At 53.9% G+C, this 18,776-nt stretch overlaps 4 protein-coding genes across 4 annotated transcripts; 1 reads left to right on the forward strand and 3 right to left on the reverse strand.

The window, feature by feature from the left end:
- Positions 1–41: 41 nt before the first annotated feature.
- J7T54_000723 (uncharacterized protein) lies at positions 42–1,376 on the forward strand (the record flags this gene model as incomplete). The annotated part of the gene is made up of 2 exons (XM_051504573.1): positions 42–157; positions 275–1,376. The coding sequence occupies 2 exons, from the start codon at positions 42–44 to the stop codon at positions 1,374–1,376; spliced, it is 1,218 nt and encodes a 405-aa protein (XP_051364077.1).
- A 57-nt stretch (positions 1,377–1,433) lies between these two features.
- Positions 1,434–2,378, reverse strand: J7T54_000724 (uncharacterized protein; the record flags this gene model as incomplete). Its single annotated transcript, XM_051504575.1, has 2 exons — positions 1,434–2,196; positions 2,266–2,378. 2 exons carry the CDS (start codon positions 2,376–2,378, stop codon positions 1,434–1,436), a joined length of 876 nt encoding a protein of 291 aa, XP_051364078.1.
- Positions 2,379–3,166: 788 nt separating this feature from the next.
- Positions 3,167–4,361, reverse strand: J7T54_000725 (uncharacterized protein; the record flags this gene model as incomplete). Its single annotated transcript, XM_051504576.1, has 3 exons — positions 3,167–3,763; positions 3,828–3,868; positions 3,926–4,361. The coding sequence occupies 3 exons, from the start codon at positions 4,359–4,361 to the stop codon at positions 3,167–3,169; spliced, it is 1,074 nt and encodes a 357-aa protein (XP_051364079.1).
- A 6,751-nt stretch (positions 4,362–11,112) lies between these two features.
- Positions 11,113–12,104, reverse strand: J7T54_000726 (ubiquitin carboxyl-terminal hydrolase 2; the record flags this gene model as incomplete). The annotated part of the gene is made up of 2 exons (XM_051504577.1): positions 11,113–12,032; positions 12,083–12,104. The coding sequence occupies 2 exons, from the start codon at positions 12,102–12,104 to the stop codon at positions 11,113–11,115; spliced, it is 942 nt and encodes a 313-aa protein (XP_051364080.1).
- Between the last annotated feature and the right edge of the window lie 6,672 nt (positions 12,105–18,776).

An 18,776-nucleotide genomic window follows, 5' to 3' on the forward strand; every position in this document is an offset into this window, starting at 1 on the left:
CATGACCTACTGAGAGCCATCTGATGACAGACGCCGCCCACATGCCGCAGCCTGCGCCTTTTGCGTCAACAGAGGAGAGTGCCTGGGGCGGGATCGAGGAGACGACGCAGGACCCGGAGGAAGCGCGAGTGATCTTTGGCGCGCTGGACTCATTTGCGTAAGCAGCCTGCCTACCTTTCTTACTGTGCGGGGATGCCAATGACACCTCATGCCATGCTCCCGACCACGTCTCACAAGACACGTATAGTACAGCAGGGATCTGACGAGTGCCTAGCCAATACGCAAAGGTCGCTCACTTCAACGTGACACACCTCCGTCGCCGCTCATTCTACGCTCTCCCCCAGTCGCAATGGCAGCTACTGGCCGCCGCACCCTTCAACTACTTATCGACCCTGGACAAGACCGACGATGCCATCGACAGCAACGCCCTCTTGGCGCGCGCCATTGTCGACGCGGGCCTCAAGTCATTCGGCATGGACGAGATCCCCACGGCCTGGAAGGGAGTGGCGAAGCACACAGAAATTGACAAGGCCAGGAGCACCGTTCGCCAGTTCTACCGCGACTGGACGCGCGACGGCGAGATAGAGCGCATGGCGTGCTTTGGGCCCGTGCTCGCCGCGATGGAGGCGGAGCAGAAGCAATCCGAGGAACAGCTCAAGGTGTTAGTGCCTGGGGCTGGTCTGGGACGGCTGGTATTCGAACTCTGCCGGCACGGGTACCACGCGGAAGGCAACGAGATATCGTACCATCAGCTGCTTGCCTCGCAGTACATCCTGAATGAGTGTCCCAGGGCAGGCGAGCACACCATCTATCCGTGGGTGCATACATTCTCGAACCACCGGTCAAGATCGAACCACCTGCGTTCGTACCCCGTGCCAGATGTCCACCCAGCGACGGCGCTGAGTTCACAGGACCCAGCAGCGCCGCAGGGAACCATGGCCATGTGCGCCGCCGATTTCCTCTGCGGATACAGCGACGAGGAGCACGACGGGGCCTACGACGTCGTCGCCAGCGTCTTCTTCCTCGACACGGCGCCAAACCTGCTGCGATACCTCGAGGTGATACGACACTGCCTGCGTCCGGGCGGGATACTGATCAACGTGGGACCACTGCTCTGGCACTTTGAAAACAATGCGCCGGGGAATCACGGCACCGACGACGACGGGGACGGCGAGCACGACTGGAATAACTCCTCGGGCATCGCCGACCCGGGCAGCTTTGAGCTGACCGAGGATGAGATCATGGTCCTTCTCGACAAGACGGGCTTTGACGTGGAGTGGAAGACGGAAAACGTGGAGACACCGTACATTCAAGACCAGGAGAGCATGCTGCAGACACTGTACCGCTCCAGCGCATGGGTGGCCCGAAAGCGATGAGGCGATATAGACCGGTGTGTTCTATAGAAAAGAAAGAGAAAAAAAAAAAAAAGTACTCTACAACTTTGCCTGCGACTCGCCCGCTTGAAGGACCTCACCCGACTGCCACATGGAGCCGCCATCAATGGCAATAGCCTCTCCGTTGACGTGGCTCCCCGCCCGGCTGGCGAGGTAGACGACTATGCCGGCAATGTCCTCCCCCTGACCAAGTCGGCCCATGGGGTTGCTCTTGGCCAGCTTGTCCGCGCCGCCAATCATGCTCAGCAGCCCGTTGGACATCTTGCTGGGGAAAAACCCAGGGCAGATGGAGTTGACAGAGATATGGCGGGGTCCCAGCTCGATGGCGAGGTTCCGCCCCAGATGGATGACGGCCGCCTTGCTCGCCGAGTACCCGTATGTGCCCTGCTTTCCAAGGGTGCCGACACCTCGTCCGGCGACGCTAGCCGTGATGAGGACGCGGGCCGGGTCCTGCACGCTGGCGCCCTTCTCGAGGAGAGGCGCAAAGACGCGGATCGTGTTGAAGACGGCCTTGACATTGAGGTCCATGACCTTGGCAAAGGCGCTGTCGGGGTGGTTATCAAACTCCTGGCCCCATGTGGCGCCCGCGTTAGCAAAGAGAATGTCGACATTGTCCGTGTGCTTCTTGACCTGGGCCAGGAGCGACTCGACGCCGGCCATGGTGCTCGAGTCGGCGGGGACGGAGATGGCGCGGGCGCCGGGGGCGAGGTTGGGGAGGGCGTTGAGGGCGGCGACGGCCTCGTCGCAGGCGGCGGCCTTGCGGGATGTGATGAAGACCTTGGAGGCGCCGGCCTGGAGGAAGCTGTGCGTGCGTCAGTGGATGGGTGGGTTCATTTTCGTTGTTGGGACAAGGGAGGGGGGGCATCCGTACGCAGAAGCGGCATTGAGGCCCAGACCACGCGATCCGCCTGTCACGACGGCGACTTTGCCCTTGAGCGAGAAGAGGGACGAGAAGTCCTGGAGCTGAACGTCGGCGGCGGCCATGGCTGCGGGAGAAAGTAGGCGAGGAGGATGAGTTGATGGTGTGCGAGATGGGAGGACAACGCTTTCAGAGTCTCGGAGGCGCCAATGGAAGGAATTGATCAGAGTGTAAAGAAGATTGAGGACGGCACAAATAGTAGCGGAATGCAGGTGGCCCGGGGACCGAGGCCACAGTTGGAGGATGGGGATTGCCTCGGATTTGGATGTGGAGGTTGACATCACTCGCCAGGGTCCAGACTCCAACTGGATTTGGCGGGGAAGTGCCGAGGCACGTGGAGTTGCGGAGCACCCGGATTCAATTCCATCGCCGTGCAGCTCAATTGCGCTTCGTGTTTCTCTCAATCTGTGTGTAAATACATGGCATACTGGTCCTGCTCACCCGTACACGATGAAATCGCCCATAGTTGCTTGCGCAGCTGTTGAAGCCTGGCAGTGTACAGTCATTGCGCCATCACGGGTCATCTTGCCAAATAGTCATCAACTACGATATGTTGAAATACCGTTGCAAGTTGCCAAACCTGAAGAAAAACAAGATCAAGGGAAGAGGAGGGAAGACATGAAAAATTCTCAAAATGGGCACGCTTCCGAGGACAAGTGTCCAGGGTCCTCGGACAGTGCACACAAGGCTGTTTCTGTTAGCTGTTGTTGGCCGCTGGACTGATAAACCAGCAGGAGGAAAGGCTGTACGCCAATCCGTCAAAGAGAACCCTCGAGTTCACTTCGTAACGTATCATGATCGTCGTCCCACACGTTCTTTTGGTGGGAAGAAGGGTAGGAGGGAATCCCCAGCTTCAGCGTCGCTTGGATCTGCTATTGCTGCCCTCGCCATCCTTCTTCTTCTTCCTCGTCTCGTTCCAGTCGCCGCGCATGGCCTCCTTCTTTGACTTTTTGGACTTAGATTTCGACGAGGACGCGGCCCGCTCCGTCTCATCTTCAGAGCCCTCCGTTATAAAGCGCTTGTAAGCGCTCTTAACTCGCTTCATAACGTCAGCGGGGATGTGGCCGATGAACATGACTGGGATGTTGTGTTGAACCCAGAAGCCGTTGCCATAGTTGAGGCGAGAGGCCCGGTCGAGTGTGTGACCGGCATACATGGTGGCCCCAACTGGTTTGAAACCAAGCTTCTTCTCATCTTTCAATGTCTCTGGGTTCAAATTATCATCATAGATGACACCATGCTTCTCCGGCTTGCACTTAGACTTTTTGCAGCCTTGGGCTCCATACGTGGAGATAGGACAGCAGAAAGACGAGCCATTTTCCGGCTTCACGACAACCATGCGCCGGAAGGACTGGTGGACCAATTCCCTCAGTGTGTAAAGTGAAGTGCCGCCTTGCTTTCCCTTGGGCGGAGACTGTCCTTTGGGCTCTGCCCAAGGGACCATAACGATCTGGTGGGTGGTTAGCAGTGTTTTGATTCACTTCCGCATCCGCTTGTGGGAGTTGAGTTCTTACCGAGCCAACGAACCAGTCCTCGTCAGGGCAAACCTGATATGCTACGGCGTGCGTGTCAGGAGTAGAGCACACGCAGTCAAGTACCGAGGGCAACCTACCTGGATCAAGATGAAACCTTGGGTCAAAAGCTTCCGGATTGAATGCCCCTGACAAGGTCTCCTCTTCTTGGCCAGCTTGTGCGTACTCCTCGTCATCGTACTCCTCCCCATCGTACTCCTCCCCATCGTACTCCTCCCCATCGTACTCCTCCCCATCGTACTCCTCCCCATCGTACTCCTCGTCATCGTACCCCTCGCCGGAAACACCATACACAACAGGCTCGCCAAACGTGTGCGAACCTTCCGCATCGCCGGACTCATAGTGGTCGGCGTGTTCATCAGTATATCCAACGGCTCCCTCAGCGTCCAGGGTACGGGGTACTTCGGGATGACTGCTGTACGATATATGCGTCTGCGCCACGGTCTGAGCGAGTTCGTCGACATCGGCGCTGTCATACTCGCCCTCGGCATCGTGATACGGCGGCTGATGGCTCATAATGACCTGTCGGTGGAGTGTGTCGTATCACCGCCTACATGGACCAGGCGTGAAGATGATAGGACTTGGTCGATCGTAGCACAGAATGTATGTAGCCAGTGGGGTCTGCGACTGGACTCTGCCCATTGGCGTTCTGAGCATCACCAGCTTGCAGGTTCCGTGTGATCCTCATATAGAAATGCGGCTCAAAACCGACACAAAGTGTAGCGCTACATCAGGGACCTCTGGTACCGGTACGCAATGCTTTTCGCGGCGCATGAAGGGGGGCACGCACGAGATGCATCCCACTAACGGCGCATTGCTGTCCAGATCCAGCATCATTGGTGCGCTGGATGCATTGCTACTGCGGCTCGTCTTGAAGGTAGTCCTGCCATGTTTAATGAGGCAGCTTGTGATCATTTGGGAGACTTGACGAACGTGGGCTGGAGGTGCTGGTGCAACAGCATAACGACCACCCACGAGACCGTAGACAGCGTCTCAAGTCGACGAGGCCAATATCCAGTCGGTTGGAGAGAGAGCACCCAATAGCTAGGACACTCCAACAGAGTCACATTGTGTGACTGCGAGCCTTGTGCCTGTGAGACACCGTCTTCTCATTCTTGCGCTGATCTTTCGGACTCCTAGACGCAAGTGCCCCTCATGACCATGAATTTTGTCAGTGGTGTGCTGTACCCCATCGCGATAGGACCACCTCGCTTGGAGACTGGACAGGTCGGGGGGGCAAGGGAGGCCTGGTAAATGGTATCAGGCCCGATACGCGCCCGTCCAGCAGCAGCTCAACGTGGCTCCCCGTCAAGGGATGCCAGAGCCCGAGCCTATTACGCAGTTTGCCCAGTAATTAGGGCGCTCACCCAGATTCGAGACATCCTTGTCGTGCGGGATGGCCGCACCAGGCAGGTTGATCCGTTACACCCACACCATCATTCCTTTGTCGTATACGTTGCAACTTGCGACATGCGCGGAGGCGGCCCTCCCGAGATATTCTCACCGGCTGCACGTTTCATCTTCTAACTGATTGCTGAGGCGCGCGGGTGGTTTGCCAATTTTCAATAGTTCGATGGCGGAGGAAAATGCAGGCTGAGATTGGAATGCATGTGAGTTGGAGGAGAGAGAGAGAGGCCCGCCCGACAAGCGCGTCGGACCGCGCCGCGCGTTGCTTTTCGTTCACACACACAACAGGTTTTGCCACTTCGAGTCACTGGCAACCTGAAGGATCCCGGCAGGGAGGGATGCAAACATTCAAATCATAATCGTCAGGTTTCACGGCCACCTACATACTTTCAGCCTGATAAGCAATGTACAGGCCCAACAGCCTAGCCAAACGTCGCCTGGCCGCCTGTGGCGGCGGTAGCGGTGAAGAAAGGTTCAGCTGCCAGCTGCCCCAGTGGGGGGTCAGTCTTCATTCGGAGGTGAGGCGTGTGAATTGTTGTTATTCATGTGAATGCTTGATCCTGGTCTTTCATCAACACGAAGCTACTCACAGTGAGGCGCGACACTATAGCGTAGCAACTACCGGTCATAGAGCGCCCAATAAGGCATACGACGCTGTTGCACCCGGGCCACTCGGCCAACTGCTTCTATGCTATGTCCACGGCATCATAGAGCCCAAGCGCCCTGCCGCGACTAAAATTCCTCACTGTTTCACCAGGCTCAACGCGTCTCGCCATTGTCAATGCCTTAAGAGCCCATCGCCCAGGTGTGTCGCCCACCGTGTGTCAACATGGGCTATTTCGCGTCAATATACATATGGGCTCGGGATATATTGAACCGACACGCCATGCCCGAGGACGCAACTGTTTCTATGACTGCAGGTGCGTCGAAGCCTACGCTCATTCCTCACCAGGCAGCAGCGGCGGCAAGAACCACCACAGACCTCGATACTTCTGAAAGCAGGCGACTGGGCCCCGATCATGAACAGCGCCAGACAAGTGGCAAACGTACCCCCGCGCAGGACATTGAGGAGCATCCCCGGTCCAGCATGGAATTCCATCAAGATGTTGAGCAGACGACTTGGAGCGTGCAAATGACAGGACCGAGTCTTTTGTGCCCACAACGTCAAGAAATGCGGAAATGTAAATCCAAGACTTCTTCTTGTACCTCGGGCTGGGCGAGGCGTACTGAGGAGGCCGGGGAGGCTACTGGGTATAGTGCAATAAAACCCTCGGCCTTCTCGCCAGAAACAAAAGACGACGACCCTCCAGATCCAAATCTACCAGTACCGCGATCTTCTTCCCAGCGCCCGGGCTCTGCAGTTGGATTCGCCCCCGAGCCTCGTGGGACCAATGTCGGTTCAGCATCGCCTGGTCAACCTCGGGACAGCTGGTCCACGACAAACGATAGCAACCATGACGAAGGATCCCCTTCTACCACGTCGACAGGCTCCCATTCACAGTTTTCGTGGGTCTCTGGAAGTGGGACAATTGGTATGGATTCCGTAGCCAGAGAAAACCAAAAGTCGTTCCCTCCTCGCACACCCTTGGATCCCAAGCCGCTGGACGCCGAGACTCGCACGGCAAAAACGCTCAGGGTGAGGAGCTGGATGTCCAAGCAGAGCACCACTAGGCATGACAAAGCGAACTTCCAACTGCATAGTACTGAACTATCCGAGTACGAGCACTCAGCCCACGACGCTGTTTCCACGACAAGTGAAGTGTCATCGTCTGCAGTGAGCAGTCATGATGCTGAATCAATCGACCGGGGGGTGCAATATTATTGGGAAAAGGTGAAAACCCACCAAGCTCAGATTCAGAAACTCTCCAAGCAGCTAGGGGAAGTCAACAAGAGGCTGAGCAAGATGCGTCCTAAATCACGGATTGCGGCAAACAACTTTATAAACGAGCTGCGTACCACTTCTCGCGAGAAGCAGCTCTTGTCGCCTGATGATCTTGTTCGCATCGTATGGGCAGGATTGCCTCAAATGCAGAGATTACAAGATGCGACGTCCAGTCTTGAAGAGACGCTTGACGATTTACGGCAGCAGTTGTCAAATGAGCAGAAATTGTTCTCCAAGGCGGAAGTGCAGCTATACAGTTTGTTGGGCCACAATATGGATGATAGCTCGTCAGACTCGGCTTACGGATCATCAGAAGCCTCGCTTGACGCCAGCGAACCTGACACTGACCTGCTAGGTATACCAATGGATCGGTCGACTGACGATAACCATCCGCTCTTCCAAAATCTAGAGAGCGCAATCGGGCAATACCTAAGCATAATGATGTACTTGCAAGATGCCAGGGATAATAAGGCTATTCTGCAGGATATTGTGGACCGCCGGAATGCACTCGGTGCTCCCATATCCGAAGAGACGAGAGACGGTCTGGGTGAGACTGTGTCAAACGAAGCTCGATACCTCAAGCTCGTCGACAGCAAGCTTGCAGCTATCAACGATTTAAAGCAGGAAACCATGGCACGAGATGTCTTATCCGCCAGAACAACAAGCAGAGTAGCATCAGTGCTCTATCGGGACGACAGCACAAAGACAAGGCCTGCCGAAACCGGTGGCACACAGCAGCAAGAAAAACCCAAAATTATCATACCTAATTTTCTTAAGCTCCTTTGGCCCGCCTATCGTCTGCCTACTACGGCTGCGTCGGGCAAGGAGGACATCCGCCAAGACATGCGTTCAGAAGAACGACATGGACAGACGTCCTATCCGCAGCTCCTGACAGGCCAGTCTTGTTCGCTCAACAGAGCTCGCGGGGACGGCCCTCACTTTATCAACGAGTGGATGCTCGACCAGGTCCGGGAATCCAGGCGCAACGCAGATAAGCTCTTTGTGAACTTCTCGCACCACCTCGTCGTTCGCAATCCGGGGAAGTGGCAGAATGACGTCCTAAAGTATTGGCATCGCGATGGAACGGACAAGATCATGAAAGAGGCCGAGACATGCTACTCAGCGTATTATCAAACTAGGCATGAGTCGGTCCAGTTACCATCTCGTCGCGCCTCTCATAAAGGAGCGACATCTCCTCCACGGAAGCAAGAGATGGAGCCGACACGACGCCGTGTACCATCAAGTAGAGCAACGCGCCGGTCGCGGGTACGGTCTTTGGGGTGGTGAGGTTTGAAAGGGAAGCATACCTTTTTATGAACGGGAAAGTGATTGAGGTGGTGAGAACTTGCATCATTGAAATGGAGGGCTTGGGATAGTGCACATGCTGGATACATAGACATTGCTTCTGTTTGTTATTGTTTTTCTTCACAGCGTCTCCGCGCGAGCGGGACCCTGGATATAGCTCTATGCAGGTAGGGCTGGATACCCTGACGGGTTTTTGGTATGTTCATTTCTTGAGCCATCTGCCTAATCTCTTCACTCCCACCACTGCTTCCTGCAAACAGGCTTACCTACAATGACTTACCCGAGAGGCCTCATGTCAGCATCCTGGGAAATGTCCCCGTCAGTCAGTCGTCGACAACCTTCTCAACGACTTAGACGCACAGCCAGCAACGGCAATAGTCGTCAGCCTTATCGCTAGCGGGCCAGATGCATCTTCCACAAGTACAGGTACATAGCGGCCAACGCACATGCATGCATCATGCAAAGCGTAGTGTCCCGTGACAGGTCAGCATCCACTTTGACTGGTACAGAACGCACATCGCGGGTGCCATCATCGTGGGCCAAGACTGAGGAGTTGGGCATCAATGTTGTAGTATTGACCCATCTAATACATGTATGGAACCATGGATCCTGTCCTGTCGATCTGTGAGGCAGGTAACTTGTCCAGCTTGGCCGCATGGACCGGTGTCAAGGAAGCTCGCCGCCTAATCCAGGATAGACACGAAATGTAGGGCTGAACTCCTCATATGGCATTCACATGCCAATATGTTTGTGGCTGTCGTGCAATTTCTGCGCTTTCGCGGTTGCCGCCCCGTTAACGCTACGCCCCCCGACATCATAACCTTGGTCCCCGAAGAAGGGCACCGGAGGGAAGTGTTCCGCCAATGAAACTGCCTTCGACTGTGTATCATCTGCCTTGAATTATTCCAGAACTCGGTGGCGCGGTCTCGAAGTGAACTTAGGCATCGAGTGAAAATACACGTGGACCTCAGGCTGAATACTGACCAGGATCGAATTGTCTGTCTTCTGCAGGCTATGAGCGGTCTGGCTCTTCCAGCGTTAGAATACGTGTTGTATAGCATAAATACAAGAGATAAGATCCATACGTGGATGGTCGACTCAAAGCAACGAATTCCACCCAAGATTATCAAGTGGAACAGACACTTTGTCGCCGCTGCATAGACCAGTAGCTTCGTGCGGCCCCCACGGACGCAGAGATCAAGGACGAATATCCATGCATGGCGCCATGGGCAAGCGATCTTGTGACACCTCGAAATGCCCTTTTAATACACGTCATTACGATCGTATCGCCGTAAAATGAGTGTATCCACACACAAAGACATCCGAGCAAGATCCCTGCCACATACCCGCGCAATACGCACTTTTCTGATGATTACTGAGCCAGCGTATTTTAGACTATAGGGGCTTCTAGAATTACTCAACTACAGATGTCAGTCTATTAAAAACCATCCATTCCGGACAGGGAACTCTGTACTCGCAAGCATTCATCTCCGGGATGTCAATTCTACAGGCGTATGCTGGGCCCACTGTCAACAACAGGGGGGGGTGGTAATGTGAGTCCATTTCGGCGCAACAGCAGACCGAATTCTCATGTATTGTCGCCTAGAAGGATTGGGAAGATTTTGGGTCTTTGCCTTTTAGTACACGTTTCGATTCCCATAGTATGAGCTGCTACCTCCAGTCAAGTCCTAGGCTGGGGCTCTCTGCGCCTTGCTACATGCTCGCTGTAACACATCAGGGACTCGAGTCCTTTTCGCAGTACATAAACACATATAGAAATTTGATTCTAAGACTTTCTGGCCCATCATTTCCTTCGGTTCTTCGCAGTCTTGATGTCGCTTCTGTGATGGCGATCTTGCCTCTGCTTTCTGCCAACAGCAACAGGTCTAACTGAGCTCGTCGAAGTCTCACCAACGTAGTAGCAGGGGTAGTTCTGTGCTGGGATGTCATACGAAGGAATACAGTCGTTCAAGCATTTGGATCTGAGCTACACTTACGCGTCAGGATTGATAGATGGTCCCGTGAGCGACTTGATGATGTGCACGCTGCATGAAAGCCAACAGTTCCCCAGCTGCGTGGCCTCAAGATATTGCTCCAGGCTGGCTTGAGTATGATATCCATGAGTCTCGCCTTTTCCATTTGAATGAATGGAACAAACCCAAGGAGCCTTTACCTTCGTTTACCAAGTTTACAATCGTGTTGCTAGATATATCACCCTCCTTCATTGACCTCTGCCTACGCGAGCGCTTCGCATTCAATCTGACTGCCTGGCACGGCCAGCCGCAGCGTCAGCCACAGCGTCGTCAATTCTGGGGTTCACGAATCCTGTGTATGTATCACGTCTGGAGGTAAACTTTTTATAGTGCACATGGTTGTGTTCTGACTGTGCGCCCTCGAAGCGAGATAGCAAATGCATACTCCGCGAGCGGAAAGTGATTCCTTATGCACTCAACGAGTCATCAACCCATACTGGTAGTCATGTTGAGACGCAAGGACAAGCCCAGGCAATCCTGTGGACTACTACCAGGACCAGCCTATGTTGAGATAGCACATCGGGCTCCACGATTAGTATCTGCCAACCAACAAGACCCCCTCTGTGTCCAGATGGCATTCTCGCAGTACATCTGCGCCCTTGTCTGTGCTAGACATGATGACGTCCTGGGGCATCTTGCTTCAGCCACCCATCTCGACATCCTGCCCTGCTCGCCTCGCTTGCTCTGCCTTTTTCCGCCTTTCCAGGCTCTCGACCACCCACTCATCCACTTTGCCGTCCTTCATCTTGGTCTCCACCACGCCCTTGAGGACCTCGCCCGCGAACCCCACAAAGTTGTGTCTGCGCAGCGCGTTCTCGAACAGCCAGTCTTTCCTCTTGCGCTCCTCCCTCTCCAAAAGTTCCATGTCCCCAAACTCGCGCGCCCGAACCCGCAGATCACGACACATGGCCAACAGGTTGAAGCGAATCTCTGTAGCCTCATAGCGTGCGATCCTCCTCTGCAGAACATCCACTACTTTCTCGGGGAAACTCTCCATTGTACACTCGCCGTGTGAGATTGGCGCCGGTTGCAGACCGTCCAGCTCGTAGAGTTTGCCGTTGATGGCCGAATAGGCGATAAAGTGGAAGACATCCTCACTCTCACCGCCCTTGGGTGCCGTCTCGTCCGCAAAGGGGGAGCTGCGCGCAAACGAATTGTGCGTCTCGCGGATGAGATCCGAGTTGCTCAGCGCCTCGCCGCGAAACTCGGCGGGCAATTCGATGGTAAACTCCCGAAACTCTCCCAGCTTCTCGCCAATATCAACCTCGTCTGTCTTGTTCAGCACCACGCTCAGGAGGGCCTGCGTCGCGCAGGCGTTCTGGATGGTCTGCGCCGCGAAGAAAATGCGGCTGGCCGCATCGTGATCAAACGTTCCGTCGAGGGGGGTCTCGCTACACGTGTACGGGGTGTCGGTGGGGTATTTGAAGAGAAAGATGACACCGTACAGAGGCTGCAGGGAGGAGAGCTCGGACGGCTCGAGAGTCAAGAGCTCCTCGAACTGCACGTTGGACGCGCCTAGATTTTCCACGAGCGAGGTGAAGACGCCCGCGTCAGATTCGACTAGCAATATGAGTATAAACTTTGGCAATCTGGTGGGGGTAAATACTCACTGGTATTCCAGCCGCCGCTCATTATGTGTATCGATGGCAGAGATGTAAGCGAAGGAGAATGACGAATCGCTGGTGGTGCGCTGTAGATAGTGATCGAAATCCGCGAAGCTATCGCAAGGCAATCAGCATGCTGACGTCAAATGCTTACTAGTCGGTTCGTGTCTTTGGGCCTACCCTACAGCAGCAACAGCCCCTTTTGCTGTGAATTTGTGCGGTCACTAAATTGTTCGGGATTGGTTAGAAATGCTTGTGTCTGTAAACCATCTAAATACTAAAGCTTGAGGACTATATAATATGTAGTTTAACTAACGATCCTGGCTATCATGAGGTCCGGCGCCATGACATGGACATGTCAAAGTCAACATCACGATTGCTTCAGGATGAAACACCACATCAACTAACATCGCAGTCTTGTTATTCACTATCGAAAACATCCAGAAGACAGGTAACGAAAGCCAAGGTACATTATGTTTCACAGAAATGCCATGATTATAGCTGGTGAAGCGCGCGCCTTGCAAGCTCGAACGTGCCAGCTTCCACAGTTCGCCCCTTTTCAAATGCAGACAGCACGTGGGCAGCGTCAACGACAAATGCAGGCATAAAACTTTTAGCACCAAGGAAGGTCGTCTTTCTCGAGTTATTAAAAGAAATGAGTACGGAAATTCTGGCGGAAGGCGCGTGGATTGGTCCAGATCAATGGATGAATACGAGGCTTGGCACAGACGCTGAACTTGTTTCTGACACCTGTTGGGAAGAACACCTGGCACTTGAATGCATACCCCAGGTACACAGCTTTCATACTACTTTGGTTGCATCACTCGTTTCTCCTGTACACCTGGCTGACCATGCCGTTCGGGCAAACCACTGACCTGGGAACTGGGAGCCAGAACTTGATATTCTTGGGGGCTCAGCCTACTGTCTAACACACTGGGCCCCCGAAGTCTTTCGAAAACACGTGCAGTGGATGAAGTACCTCGAGCTAGAACTTTCACGACCCGTCGACCATAGCTCATGCCGAAGACGCCTACAACAGACCGACCGTGGTGTCCATTCGATAGACGTCCGAGAGAACTAGAGAAAGATATTTTCGCGAAAGACCCTCTAAGAGTTCTATAATTGATATATCCCTTTGCCTAGCTCCCGCTGCCCCTCGCGCGGAGATCGAGTCCCAAATACTACAAATATTTCAAGCTCACGGGTCGGCGCAAAGAGTTGATAGCGCCTCTGTCTCAGACCTGGCTCACTTGAGTATACATGTCAAATAGATGGATTTTCTTTTGCGACTGGAATGGCTGACTCTTGCCCGTAGCTGAACGAAGACAAATGAATCTCTGGCTCCCAAAGCCGGAGCGTCGAACAGCACTGACAACGAAAGCAAGTGTGTGGGATTCCTTTGATTTTCGAGGCTGGAGACATCTCAAAACTGGTTCGTAGGAAGTCTAGGGTTACTAAAGGGCTCCTTGTGCTTTTCGTAGATTTGCGATACAAAATTTGGGGGGTGACTGGCGCTATGTCTCGAACTTGGCCCCTATTACAGCCAGCGAAGTTGACTATGCTGTGACTTAGTCTTAGGCAGCTAACAGCACGTCTAGATTGATGAATTCAGCAACGAAGAGTGTAGTGAAACTTTCTAGCAAGCAGCGAATCACTGCGTCGTTGTTCGTCCCAACCACATCTCGCGGTAGCTTGCCATGTCCTCGACTTCTGTCCCAGAACAGTTCCCGACGGGGGACGTAAGGGCAGCAGCCTCTGAATTCTAACAAGAATCTTACTCTAATGCGATTTTGTATATTGTAGGCATCAAATGGCAATTGCGCCTGATGCTGACGCCGCTGAAGTTCGGTCGTCATGGCTCAACGAGATCTCAGCACAAGAGAACGCGTGCGCAGCACAAGGGGAAGGCGGACTCCTAACCACCTGCTGGTGAGGAGGCGCTGAAGTTTGAAGCAGGAGCAGGATCGTCACGATGACGATTGTTCGCAAGCCGCCATCTGCCTTCATTTCCCGCGTTAGAACAATACGAGATCGTTATCACGAACCCTACATGCTCATCCGAGCACACAAGGCACGAATTCCTTCGCCACGCGACTTTACATCAGGCCAACAAGTATCCAAACAGTCGCATACTGATACTCCCGCAGTCTTTCATGCCATACTGCGAGCACCGATCTAGGAGCTCCTCATCTTGTTGGCAGCGCTGCTTGGCGCTAGCACAACTCCCCAGCTTGATCTGAAGTAGCTACGTCCATCATGAAGCGAGATCGAAATGTGTGCAAGAGACGGACGGCCCCCAAAGCCGAGGAGTATGCTTTCACGAAGTGTTTGACTGTTTTATGAGAGCCTTGCTACTACTCTGTTCGCGATAATTGGACCTGAGTTCCTCACGCCGCCACAAGGGTTTCAACCCAACCGCCCTCACAGAATCATCGAGTCTGATATTTGCCAACAAAGGCAGCAAACTCGTTTCTGCCAAGTTTGGGGCTTGTTCCAGGAGATGCGAATAACCAGCATAAGGTCAAAAAATCCCTCGCTACTAGAGTCTTGACAGTACTTTAGATCATGCAGATAGCTAGGTGGCAAGCTGAAGCCTGAGCATCCTAGGGGGTAAAGACGTTGGCGATCAGAAACAATGCGCCTACTTAGAAGCTCAAGCTCATTTTTATTTCAAGTAGTCGAGGTCCAAGTGCAAACCATGTTCGTGGAGCTTTGGTACATTGATAGGAAGAGACTGGGCGCAACTTGAAGCATTAACTAGCCCTTACCTCATGACTCTCCGCATGCCGAGAAGACGGACCGACAGATCGACCCTGCGAGGTCCGCCATTCTGGAGCAATTCCCACGGGCAAATCTACAAGCACCGGTATCCATGATTTCCTCCGCGGGAAGGATTGGTCAACAGTAAGGTACGTACTATTCTGTTCATGACGGAGTTGAGAGCCTGAACACGCTTCCGATTCATGTTTGGTCGCGATTCTCGTGGGCTAACAAAGGTGAAATTCCAGAGTGCGGAAATAGGTTCCGTGCACAGTGTATTGCCTTCTGTCAGGGTTCAAGAGCCGGTGCTGAAGCGTCACCGCTCTCCGACTTGCGAATGGGAAAATTTCCCTCCATGGGGCGGCGCTAGCGCTCCGCTTCGTCTCGCGTCGCTTCGCGTCGCATCGGATGTCCGATGCGAGGGTTCGGGCACTAATAACTCGATCAATCCACCAGACTCGAGCCGATCACCAAGGGACGGGAGAGAAAGAGAGAGGAAAAAAACGACACCGCCGCCAGCAGAAGCCATGCAGATCATGGAACGTTGTATCGTTGCAAGCCACTTCCGCATTTCCACGATATGTATAGTTTGACAGCGAGGATGAGATGAATGATTGGGCCAAGTCTGCTGCAGCCTGCATGCACACACTGGCACAGTCACTCAGTAACGTTAGGTGCAGTAAGCATTTGACAGTCTCCCACTAGCGACACCTTGTATTCGTTGGTGCTCGGGGAGCTGCTCAAGCTACTGGCTGGCTCGCGCGTCTGCCCGTCCGTCTGTCACTCTTGAGTCTTGATAAGTTGATGACTCTTGACGCCGTTGACGGACATTCCGGAGTGCCAAGAGCCAAGACAATGGGAGCTCTCGGGCCCGTGGGACAAGAAATGCGGTCGGGCGGGATTGGAGAAATCCCGCGACCAATGGGTGCACATGGTTCGAAAATAGAACACGCCATGCGCCAAAGAGCCAAGCGTACATGCAGCTCGAAACTCGATGCCAGCCTCCAGGACGGACTGGATTTCGCGAGAACCGCATGGTGAGTCGGTGACCTGTTGTTGACTTGTCCATCGCATCTGCTTGGACAGGGCAAGCAGTGCACGTGGACACGACAACCCCTCATCCCAACCATCGTCTCGTACATACATACACGCGCGATATGAAGGCAGAAGATCGACAGGTGTTGGAACTTGGTGCCCCGACGTGATAGGTGCGGCTTGCGCCAAATCATTCCTTCCTAATAAGGCGTTGAAACGGCTGTACGGTACCGGCACGTGAGGAGACCAAAAGGGGAGAGAAAAAAAAAATGAAAAAGATCTCATTGACTGACGGACTGAGCTCCGGGTTTCATCATGCCTATGGATCTTGACACTATCTCCCGTCGGCAAAAGATCTACTCCCACTAATTAGTCTAGCGTTTGCGTCTCACTCTCACTCTCACAGCTGACTTCTTCGATCCAAGATGCCACCTTGAGGTGTCGTCGCTTGAAAATTCAGAAGGAGAGGCACGAAGCCAAGCATCCAAGCACCCGAGATCAAGCTGGTCCCTCGGGAGTGACATGTCACAAACGACTTGATAGTCAGCGGCCTTGCGTTGGCCGACCTGATACCTTTGCCAAAAGCGCCCTCAAGGGGGCTGGCCCCTGGGAGAGAATAACTTGTCCAGTCGGTTGTTGCGTCAGGAGCATCGAATCTACGGACACGAGACCATATCACATTCACAACTCATTCTCAAACTCGGCTCCTTGGCAGCAAGCTGAAGCAAGTTCCAGTTGCAGCAGACAACGTGCGTCGCCAAGCGCCTTGGCGGTGACCTCACATCTCGTACTCGTGGAGATCATAGCAGACCCCGGACGAACGACCCCTGGCGATGTTTGGGCCCTTGGGACTTTGGGAATTGGGAGAACCAGACGGCTACGTGCATCCTCCAACCTCCCCCACCCCCCAAAAAAAAAACACGTAGGACAAGCCTCGGGGGAAGATCACCAGAACGATTGCCGCCCGACAGTTCTGGTGGGTATCTTGCTATACAGGGTGGTCTCCCGCTGATGAACATTCACAGTCAACCCCAACTCCATGGGTGTTAGAGCAGCGTAGCAGTGGCATGGGCCCTGCGGCATGTGCATATTTTTCTGCATGTGCGCTGGGTTGGATGCAGTTGATCGCTCCTTGTCCCACAATCTGAACCTCGATTGACCAGTCACAAGATTGGATTAGTTCCTCCCCCTCCCGAGACTTTTCCTATGCTCCCTTAAGCGAACAGTATGCATAGCTGCCGTTTCTTATTGCTGCGGTCAATGTGCGGCCGACCAGGTGCATCCTCTGAGTTGAGGAGACGGTGAGGAGGAAGCATATAGGGGAACACAACACAAGTATTGCATGCTAGCCATTGGACGCCCCAACTATCTATTTGGTCCAGTGCCGTGTGGTACTAGCATGAGAATGGCGGGTCTGTGTGGCACGAGGGTGCATGTGGTCAGACTGTGCGACTGACAGCAAGCCCTCCTGACCGCTTGGCGAACAGGCAGTCGTCTCTGGTGGCATTCTTTGGGAACATGACATTGCTGCGCGACCCGAGTCACGGGACGAGAAGGTAGTTGATTGGTGGTCAGGCCAAGCTGTTGGTGAAGCCGTTGGCTCGCTCTAAGATCCACACCAAGCCGTCGTCGGCCGTTGTTCTCCGTATTAGTCAGGTCTGAGGTGACCTCTGAATCACACGTGGCTGGCTGTTGCAGTATTAATAACAAGGGAGCCGGGCGATATCAATATGTGGTGGAGCAATGGAGCATACCTAGTACTATAGTAATCAATCTTCACGTTCTTCTCGCCCTCGGCTGCTCTAGCCTCCACACTTGGCTCGAAGAACGCTCTGTTTCATCGTCAGCCAAGGTCTTGTGTTCGCTCGGCGCATCACCACGACACCACTAGTTCATTCCTCGCTGAACAGCTTCAAGCCCATGCCGAGAAATTGCGCATGACTTGCAGCCAGTCAGGCCTAGTCATGAGTCTGACCGCAGGACACAAGACGGCAAGCCTTTCCGTGGCCAGCACTATTCCGTAAAGAGTCACGTATATTACGTGCTGAACGGCGGCGAGCTGCTGCAAGGTGCTACGGACCGTGAAGATGGTCTCATTCGCGGCTGACAATGGGGCGGCCGATGGCGGCAAGTAAGCGTGGTTTCAGTGCAATAATTGGCGGCTGTCCCATTTTTGCAAGGCAATTCATTGTTCCGCGTACCAGCCGCTCCTCATTGCTCAACAGACATCATCAGGACAAGCAGTGCATAGGCTGTACGTATGGCAGACGAGTAGTGTTGGCCGCCGCACTGTAGGTTCATCACAAAGGATGTGGTGATGTCAAACTGAGTTGTAAATAATGCGTGGTTGTCATCAACCAATTGCATAATACTGATGCCCACAAAACCCGTTTGGAGGCTAAAGACTGAGCGCGGCGACGAGTGAAGCGGTGCCAAGCATTCTCCTATGGCTGCTCGAGTTAACGCCGACGTACGTATGAAGCTATCGTCAGATACATTGAGCAGTGGCCAAATACCCCAGGATGACGGCATGCAGGGACAGACATACTACGTATACGTGTACAGGGCGCGACATGAAGATTTCTGATCACCAGGGGACCGGCTGAATACGGCATCTGTATTGAGGTACCGGTGCTAGACAGGGCTTCTGACGGGCGAGGCGACTCGGCCCTAGCCTCAGCTCTGAATGAAGCTCATCTCGCGAGGTTGCACCATGTCAGCAGCAGCCATTGGTCCGTTTATAAATTTAGACACCAGTGAGCCACAAAGTTCAGACGGCGTTTCTGTTGTCATGAGGCCCCCTCTGCCGTTTGCCGATAGCCCACAGTCCAAGCGAGGCTAGCTTCAAGCTGGGCGCTGAGCACTTGGCGCTTGGCGCTTGGGCCCTTGGCAGTCCCGGATGATG

This window comes from Emericellopsis cladophorae (assembly GCF_022114955.1).
Source record: "Emericellopsis cladophorae strain MUM 19.33 chromosome Unknown NODE_9_length_645218_cov_115_098568, whole genome shotgun sequence".
Lineage (NCBI taxonomy): Eukaryota > Fungi > Ascomycota > Sordariomycetes > Hypocreales > Bionectriaceae > Emericellopsis > Emericellopsis cladophorae.